Source organism: Episyrphus balteatus, chromosome 4 (genome assembly GCF_945859705.1).
Source record: "Episyrphus balteatus chromosome 4, idEpiBalt1.1, whole genome shotgun sequence".
Lineage (NCBI taxonomy): Eukaryota > Metazoa > Arthropoda > Insecta > Diptera > Syrphidae > Episyrphus > Episyrphus balteatus.
The window spans coordinates 59,729,074-59,739,391 of NC_079137.1; the positions used below are offsets into that span (position 1 = coordinate 59,729,074).

Here is a 10,318-nt window from a genome sequence, read left to right on the forward strand (position 1 = left end):
CCAAAACTTATCTATACCAAGTTTGAAACGTTATTTTACGAGTCCCAAACTTGCTCTATAGTAACTGTATGGCAAGTAAAATTAAAGAATCAAATTTCTTGTTTAATTTTTCATTTATATCGCCAACACCGTTTGATATAAATAGTTTTTTCTTTAATTCAATTCAAAAATCGCAAAGTTAATATATTTTTTTGTTTGGCCCTTTATTTTTTTTTTGCGAAACTGATCTTGAAGTTATTTCTCTTAGAGATATGCAGGAGGGAAACCCTGCCACCCTGAAATAAAGTAAATCCTCTCTTCATTACATAAAATAAATATATTTCAGATTCTAAACAAAAAAATTAAGGAGAAAACAAATTTCAAACAATTAAAGCAAATTCATTTTGGTAGTAACCAATACCCGCACAGTCTGATCAAAAGATCCACAAACAGCCAGTCCAATCTTATCCGGATTCCAATCAAAACAATGTACTGGTTGACTGGATATGGTTGTAGCATTAAGCATTCCAATATTCCCAGCTACACCCATATCATGTCCATCTCCAGCGTCTTTACGACGTTTATCAGGATACTCATATTCCCACAGACGAATCGATCCAGTGCCTCCACAAGTAAGAAATACATCTCGATTCTGTGGTAAATGCTTGACACTCCAAACAGTCGACTTTGGTCCACTAATAATACCATTCGATCCAACTGATCTGCCTGCGTTTTTCTCTGAAACGCAAGCAAATCCCTTATCTTTGTGTTGAGTGCGCATATCGTAGACAATCAAACCACCCTCGAGGGTGGTCAAAACCATTTTATTCATTGGGATGTCTTTTCTATCAAATTCAATTGAAACTATTCCATTCTTTTCGGTTGTTTCCCAGCGAACAGCTAAAGCTCTTAAATCGAAGAGCTTCAAATCTCCATTATCGTAGCCAGCTGCTACAATGCGGTCTTCATTGTTATATGAATCCCCAAAAGCCACAGCCCAGCAATCACGGGTTTGTGGTGTTCCGTCACCTTCTGAAGGATCTGGAGTCATATCAATAACCGGGGCACTACCTTGACGAATATCCCATACTTTCACCGACCCATCTCGACTTCCTGTAACGATTTCAGGAGCTCCACAATCAACTTGTTTGCCACCAATGGCATCCAATGAATTGATGATGCTTTTGTGAGCTTCCACATTGTACACTGGAACTTCTGGCCTTTCCAAATCTCTGAAAAAAAGTCAGTTATGTAATTTTCAATTGTAGTACAGGTAAAATAGGCATTAAAAACAAAAATTGTTACACTCATGAAACTTGGCAAAAATTTGCTTTTGAAATCAGAACCATGGATCAAAAAAGTCTATATGTTTTTAAGGTATTTTTTTATGCTGAATCTAAGACATACAAATAAAGTCAATACGATTGCTCTAAGAAAAGTTATTTCCGATTAAAAACAAGGCTTTTTGTTTTTTGACTCTAACAGGTAAAATATTATGGAAACCCATGTGAAAAACATGATACAATGATGAAATTCGGGATGAAGGTTTTAGATAACACAGGGACAAGGGATTCATAAAGTTCTTAAAAATATTTTTGGTGAAAGGGTGTTTTTTTATGGGTTGAGTTATGTGTGAGAAAGGTATCATACCCAGCTGACATAAATTTTGTTTTTTAAAACTCGTTGAAAAAGTTATGTTTGTTATAAGAACTAAGAATTAACAGAGTTTACAAAAGTGAAAGAGTGTTTTTTTTTTTAAGAAATGATGAAATTCGGAACTAGAGGCACAAAAAATTGGTACGAATGTTTCATTTAAAACAGAAACCAATAATCTAAGCAGTTTTGGAAAATAAGGAAAAGCCGCGATAAGTCCGATAAAATCAATGGTATAAAAGGTACCCTTAAGAAATTTATTAAAGACGTTGTCTTTGTCATGGAAATTTAAGAATAAAATAAGTCTATAAATTTATTTTTTTAAGTGTAGAGAAAATGTGGGTATATTGGAAAAAGTAAGTAATAATAGTGGTACCCTATTGAAATTCAGCAATAATGTTACTTTTCAGAATAAAAACAAGAATCTAAAAAGATTCAATAAGAATATCATGGTTAAAAGGATGTTTTTTTTTGAGTGAAAACAAAAATTTATTATTATTATTATTTATTTCCATATAATTAAAAATTACACACAAATATGTGAAAAAGATAAGGAAAAAACTAAGGCTTGCTACCTTAAAATAAAAAAATGATGGGCCACGCTAAGGAAATTTGGTAAACACATTGAATTTGGGATACAAAGCAAGAATAAAGAGCTTTACACTATCAGATCATAGCCGAAGAGCGCTTATAGCAAGCACCGTCTTGCGAACATTTGCCAACACAAAACTGTATTATCCGGCTCCTCACTTAAATAATAACCACAAAAAACGTACACTTAGAGAAAAACATGTGAATTCAAAATAAAATGAAACATACATTAAAGAAATACAAACAAAATAAATAGTTTTAAGACAGTATTTAATCTATTTTTATTAAAGTTTAAATCCAAATGGTTTGAATTTAGATTTAAAAGTTTTCACATGCGTGTTAAAGGTTCATGCAATCCATAATTTATTCGGTGTGGTAAAATATTCATTAAATCCAAGCATCGGAGGCTATAAGCACCCCCTCGATAGTTAAAACTAATAAAATTAAGTAAATTTGGTGCATCAATTACGCCTGTGATAAATTGGTGAATGAAGATTATGTCATTTTTACTAAACAATTCGCTGGCCGAGAATTATAAGGGTGTATTTCATACAAAATACAAAAAATGAGTTTTATACACCAAAATTTTCGCAATTTCAACGGCTTTCGGATAAAATTAAAAAAAAATTAGAAAAAAAATTAATGGCGACGTTACAGGTGAAAAAGACATACAACTTTCATGATTTCACATAAATGTATTAATATAATAATATATATACATATAAAATTGCAACATAGAACCCTTTTACTGATTAGAACTTTTTTGAGCAAATTTTTCAAAATGAAATCTTATGGAAATGATCTTTTTTTTAACTAAAGTAAAAATAAAAGATCTTTTGATGTTTTTGCTGGTATTGAACAATAGGGGTATAAACTATTAACTTAATAGTCAATAGTTCACAGTCAAAAACGACGATTTTGCTCCATAATTCGTCGTTTTTGACCATCAACTATCGACTATCAAGTTAGCGGATTTCACTCCAGGGCTTTTGCTAAACAGCAAAGAATTTTTGTATCTTATTTTCTGTACTCTTTAAACCAAAATATGCACTATCCAACATTAACTTTTGCAATAATTCATTCGGGCTACCTAACCTAGATATTCTTACATCATAATTAAATTAGAGTAATGTTTTTTGTGTGCCAAGAATTGGAAGTGATTTTTTGAAAACTTTTTTTTTTCATAATCGAGGTTGGGAATTTCATAGTTCGTATTAATAAACCAAAAGTTTAAGAAACGCAACAAACAAAAACAAAAAAAATTCAAAACTCAAAAAGTACCAAAAAGGTACCTACCTTCGGACAAACCAAAATTTGATGGCAAGATATACTAGGATATAAAGCAACTGCAAACGAGATTCAGCTTTCACCTTAGTACCCAAAAAACAAAAATACAAATCAAAAAATTAACTAATTTTTAGTTGTATTTAGTTTTAAAACTGAGTTTTTTTTTCACAGGTCAAGATTTTACTCTACTAATCGAAGTGAACTCTTCGTTATTCATCTTTACAATTATATTAGTTTATTTCTATTAATAAGATTTCTAATAAAAATAAGTAAAATTTGTTTAAACTTTGTTAAAATCGAAGTGAACTTAATTTTAACAAGAATTTTCTTCTTAAGAAAATTTAGGTGTAGATACCTGCTAAGATTGAAATGATTTTGCATATTCATTTTATGTTCATTCTTATTAAAATTAAAATATTAAACAAACTTTCATTGTTTTTTTTGGCAAACATTTTGCACCGTAGATGATTGTTTTAAGACGACTGTCTTTTTGGAAAAAAAACATGCAAAAATCCGATTGATTTAATACAAATTCTAATTGTTTTTAGCATGTCTTTTTTCTGTATACCTAATTCAACAAAAGCAGGAATTTTTCTATAAATGCAACAACGTGATTTGTGGTATTTTTTTCTGTTATTTAAAAAAGAATTTGACTGTTTTGTGCAAAACTTGAATAAAATAAAATTTAATTCAATCCTATTTTAAGATAAAGTCACTTCTTTTCATATAAAATCCATTTATTATATGTAAGCTCTTTATAACTATAATAGGTTCTATGTTGAACATAGAACCTTTTTCAATTTTTTTTACAAACTTTTTCATAGAAAGGTTCTATGTCATTTTTTAAAAATGCTCATGGAATCCTTTTTTGTGGTGACATTATTGTTTTTTTAGTGTTTTTATGATTTTTATGATCAGATTGTTAAACAACCGACCAGAATAACTTATCAATCATCTACTTTAATAGACTACGTTATTACAAATAATGATCTGAAGTCAAGAGTTAAATATGCGATACATGCAGTTGATAAAATTACGGATCATGAAACTATAACTATTGAACTGCAAATTAAAAAGAAACCGGAAATTAAAAGAAGCGAGTATAAGGTTTTACGATACACAAAAGAACATTTTGATTCATGTCTTAACGAAGAATGTTTTCAGAATGTATTTTTAAAAAATGACTTGAATGATTTGTCATATACTTTCAGTGAAAAACTTAAAAAATGTTGTGAAATGTTTACGGTTACAAAGCTAAGTCCCCAATCTGAAGACAGTGAATGGTTTAATTTAGAACTACAGAGATTAAAAAGTGAAAAAATTAGAGCTTATAAAATAGCGGTTTTAAACAAAACAAATGAAAATTGGTTGAGGTACAAGAATCTACGTAATAAATATAAAAATGAAATTCGAAGTGCAAAGAGTGACTACATCATTTCCAAAATATCTGCTAAGGAGGGTAATCAAATTGAAATGTGGAAAATTTTGAAAAATATGGTTTTGCAGAATAAAAAATCAAACAACATTGATTTTGTACGTTTTGGTGATGAAATTGCAATGCAATCCAGTGAAATAGCGAACAAGTTTAATAATTACTTTGTTGATAGTATTCTTGAAATAAATGCCTCGATACCATATATTCCCTTTGTCCCACCTGATATAAATATAAATTCTGTTTTTACTTTCAGTTTTTGTTATGAAAGATCTCTTTACACTTTAATAAATAAATTAAATAACAAGAAAGATATGTGTAGACTAAACAAAGATATGATTCTTCAGTCGATTGAAATTATCGGTCCGGTACTTATGAAAATAATAAATACATCCCTGTTGACTGGTACATTTCCTGAAAGTTGGAAAGAATCATTGATTATCCCTGTTGAAAAAGTGAATAATACGAACAAGTGTGAAGAATTCAGACCAATAAATATGTTGCCATTGTGTGAAAAAATATTAGAAAAATTTGTTGCAGAACAGTTTCAAAATTATTTAGAATGTAATAATCTGTTGATACAGGAACAATCTGGATTTAGAAGTGGACACTAATGTGAAACAACGATTAATTGTGTTGTGTGGAACTGGAAGAGGAAGATTGACTGTGGACATTCGATAGTGGCTGTGTTTCTTGATTTGAAAAGAGCGTTTGAAACGATTGATAGGCAAATATTACTGAGCAAATTACGTTTATATGGTGTATGTCATCGTGAATGGAAATGGTTTGAATCTTATCTTACCAATAGAAGTCAAAGAACTAGTGTGAATGGTGTGACATCGGATGCAAAAGTAAACAATTTGGGAGTGCCGCAAGGTTCTGTTTTGGGAGTGTTCTTGTTTCTTTTGTATATAAATGACTTCAAAAAATGTTTGAAGTATTGCAGCATGAAACTTTTTGCGAATGATAGTCTGATTTATATTTGTGGTAAAAATAGTGAAGATATGTGTGAGAAATTGAATGATGACTTAAAAAGAATTGATGTATGGCTGAAAATGAACAAGCTTAAAGTGAATGTAACGAAAACTAAATATATGAAGTTTGGAATGAATGAAGATATTGATGTGAAAATGGATAGTGAGTCTTTAATTTGTGTTGAAAGCATTAAGTATTTGGGTTGTGTCATAGATAGAAAGTTGAATCTAAAAGAACATGCTAGTCATGTATGTGCAAAAATCTCAAAGAAAATTTATTTTTTAAGCAGAATACGTAAACACTTAACATTCAATGCTGCGATTCTCATTTATAACGCGATAATTTTGCCACACTTTAATTATTGTTCAACCTTATTATATGGTTCGAATGCAGACGTGAAACTAAGACTTCAAAGACTGCAAAATAAAGGTATGAGAATAATCCTAAGAATGAATGTATATACTCCAATTCGTGTTTTACTTGAATGCTTGTGTTGGATGAATGTGAAGCAGAAATTGACGTTTGACGCTATGATTTTAATTTTTAAAATACGAAATGGTATGTTACCGGATTATTTATCGGACGGATTAGTGGAAGTGTCCGCAGTTCAGCCTTATAGTTTGAGAAATGCTACCAACATCAGACCACAGCGTTGTAGGTTAAGTAATACCCAAAGTTCAGTCTTCTATGATGGCATTAACTATTTTAATAACTTACCAAGTGGAGTGAAGAGTGAAAATAATTTAAATGCATTCAAAAAAAAATTGTGTGAATTTATTAAAATTGATATAAACTAGTACAAATAATACACGTAAGATCATAAGTATATGAAATATTAACAATTTATAGTATATTTAAAAGTTTTTTAACTAATCTCGTTTTTAATTACCTCTTCTAGTGGTAGGGACTAATAGAGCCCAATCTTATTTATAAGATGGGTACTCTTGGCCTTAGCCAGGATGGTATGCGGAAACTCTATTATTATTATTTTTGTAGGGTCCTTTATAAGATTGCATCAATACTTTACTGCTATGTAACTATTTTATCCAAAAACCAGCCTTAAAAAACTTTGAGATCGATTTTCTCAAAAGTAAGGTGAGTTGACATACAACATTACAACCCTATAATTCTCAACCAGCGAATTGTAGAGAGAAAGAGTCACATATGGATCTTGATATTTTTTTGACCAACGCTAGAGAAGGCCTTATTTAAACTTTATAAGATCTTTTTTCAAGATATGAAGAAGTCCAATTAACGAAGCCTAAAGGAAAACCTAAAGTTTTAAATTTAAATTTGATTTGTGGGAGAGTTGGTCAAAAGCCTTAGAGCAGTCTGTATAGTTACAGTCAAGTTCATGTCTACTTTCTAACGTATTTGAACACTTATGTAAAAAAGTAAGTAAATTTGTAACAGTCGAACGTTTTTGCATAAAGCCATGCTGTTGATTGCATAAAATTCTTTTACTGTATAAAACCAAGCTATCGCAAACAACTTGCTGAAAAACTTTTGGAATACAAGACAGCTTAGATATGGGTCTATAATTAACTATATTGGATTTATCTCCTTTTTTAAAAACAGGAATGATAAACGCTTATTTCCAAATGATAGGATATTTACCTAACTTGAGATATAATTAAATAAAATGAACGACTGGGTCGCACGAATCATTGGCTTTTTGGGACCAATTAAATGTATAACTGTCTCTTCGAAAAAACACCTTTACACCTAAATTTTTTTTATTGACTTTTTTGATCCTTTGTTCTGATCCCAAAAGCAAATTTTTTGGATTTTATGTTACTATTTTACTTGTCTCATTGATTTTGGAGACGATTCTACTTACAACACTTGAAGTCGTCCACTGAAGTCGCCAACAGCTAAATGACGATTCCTGAGACTTGATGCACCAAATGAGCCACATTTAAATGATGTCTTCTTTTCAATTGTTTTAATTAGATCCACATCGGTTTCATTCAATTCAAATATTTCAAGAATTCCAGTTCCATTTGGCTTGGAGCCAATAACAACAAATTTTGCCGAACATGGAATCCATTTGACATCGAAAATTGTATAATTTAAAGAATGAGCAATGTGTTCAATGATTTGTGGTTTATTCATTTTTTCTGTGTGATTGATTTGTTAGATAAAAACTAAATGCAAATTGTTTTATCGATTAAACGGAAAAATAAAATTAAAATTAATAAAATGCGTTGCTATGATATGCGGCAGAGAAGCATATTTTTTTATTTTTGTGAAATTTTTTGTTTTGACATCAAAAGTCAAAACACAAGAGAAATGTCATATATTTTTTTATTTTAATTTCGAGAATCGAAATGTGTGGATTGTGTGGATTTTATGAGGGTTTGTTTATACTTGTGTGAATTAAAGGTTCTTCCAAACCAAAGTGTTTTGTATACAACCCTGCAAACCAAACCTCAGTACCCTTCAAGCAAACAGGTCCGACCTCGGTCCGAATCCGCTCCGCCTGAGGCGGAGCTGAGTCCGACTTCGGATCAGAAACTGGTCCGAAGGCGGCTCAAATTAGTATGGAAATTATAATCACCGCGAAGTCGATTGCATATGTATTGGTGTGGTGAAAATCTCCATTCCGAGAAAACGGAGCCGAAGGCGGACCTGAGTCGGAGCAGCGAAAACCTACCACAAAGAGGAATAAAAAAGGGATGACGTTTCGCATTTGCGACCAAAAAAAGAACAAGATTTATTTTTTTTTTCACTGAAACTGTTTTATTTTTTATTTAATTTTGGCAAACGAAATTTTCACAATATATACAATATAAAATACAATACATTTTTTTCATTTTATTTTATTTGTTGTTGCTGCTGTTGTTGGTGTTTCTTTAGATGCCCAATCGCATGTTTCACCTTCTGCCTTTTTCTTCATCATTAGAGATTACATCTACAACAGAAACACATCACTTTAATCCAAACACTTTGAGCGATATATACAACATACCTTTTTTTGTTTCCATATTGTTAATAGTTTGATATAATTGTTTATACTTATATTTTATTAACAACGACACGAGACACGACGCGACGCGACTAAACACTTCAACAAAAAATAACAAAATGACGCTTTTGCTCTTAAGAGCTATATATATATGGCTATGTCTGTCTACTTTTTTTCCTTTTCTCAGTTTTCACCACGATTCTCTTAGACTTTGTGTTCATACACAAAAAGTTGCAAGTGTGTGAGTGCAACCCCGCTTTTCTCGGTCGGAGGTCGGACTGTCTTTTCTGGACTCCGTTTTCTTGCTTGAAGGGTAGTTTAGTGGAAAACCGTACTTTGTTAATCAATTATCTTTGAATTGTGATTTCGACTTTTTCTCTGTGCTCCATTTGGAGAATAAAAATACAAAATTAAACAATTTAATTTAAAAATAAATAAACCCCTGCAGATATAAACCATTATAAATCTCAGCCAGCGATATTTCACCGGTTTTTTCTGTAGTTCTACGTTTGCTGAGAAGGAAGTAAGTAAGTAAGCTGTTCAAAATGAAAGTATGACTTTGGTGCCTGGTGTACACGGTGATTTTCCACCAGATTAAAGTGTTGTACCCAATCACGACGAAGAGGAACAATTATGCAATGGAACTGTACTCCATTCAGTAATTTCAGTTGCCTTTCGTGAGCATCTTCCCCAATCACTCCTCATTCATCTTGCCTATAAAACTCACTAGTTAGGTGATTGAAAACTCAAGTAACTATATTAAACTTGTAGGGTAGAGTTGCCTATTTGCGGCCGTCTCCAGTTTCCGGCCACCTTTCGGAAAATCGTTATAACTAGTGATTTCGTAGGCTTTATTCCAAAATTTTGCTCTTATAATGTTCAGTTATATGAAAGAGCAGCATAAGAGCGAAATTTTGAAATGAAGCCTACTATGAATCACTAGTAATAACAATTTTCCGAAAGGTGGCCGGAAACTGGAGACGGCCGCAAATAGGCAACTTTACCCTATAAGGCTTAATGCAAACTATTTTTTTGGTTTATGTAAGAAGAAGGACAAGTCTAATGCAAATCATTTTGGCGCATATTACCGAATTTCCCTAAGACCATTCTTCACAGACAATCCCCCTTATGGAGGCTTTTTTACAAAACGGAGAAATATTTTAGCGAGGCTATAGCTTTGCCCAGTACTCTTCCAGTAGACATTACCCCACAAACAATTTTGGTTCTATAAAGCTTTACAGATGCAATTGTTGCTTCTGTAAAGCATTATAGAAGCAAAATTGTTAGTAGGGTAAAGCCGCAGTTATTTTTTTCAGTGTGATTTATTGTGCAGCAAAAATCGACTCATGATGCTGAATATCAGTCTTTGAATGCCCGTCGTACACTTAGCTCTCAACGCATTTAACGCAAATTTAAAACCTTAAATTAATGGT

At 31.6% G+C, this 10,318-nt stretch overlaps 1 protein-coding gene across 1 annotated transcript; it reads right to left on the reverse strand.

Moving 5' to 3' along the window:
- Positions 1 to 297: 297 nt before the first annotated feature.
- LOC129919041 (dynein axonemal assembly factor 10) lies at positions 298 to 8,166 on the reverse strand. The gene is made up of 2 exons (XM_055999847.1): positions 7,758 to 8,166; positions 298 to 1,211 (listed from the first exon to the last, which is right to left on the reverse strand). Exons 1-2 carry the CDS (start codon positions 8,030 to 8,032, stop codon positions 368 to 370), a joined length of 1,119 nt encoding a protein of 372 aa, XP_055855822.1. The 5' UTR covers positions 8,033 to 8,166; the 3' UTR covers positions 298 to 367.
- Between the last annotated feature and the right edge of the window lie 2,152 nt (positions 8,167 to 10,318).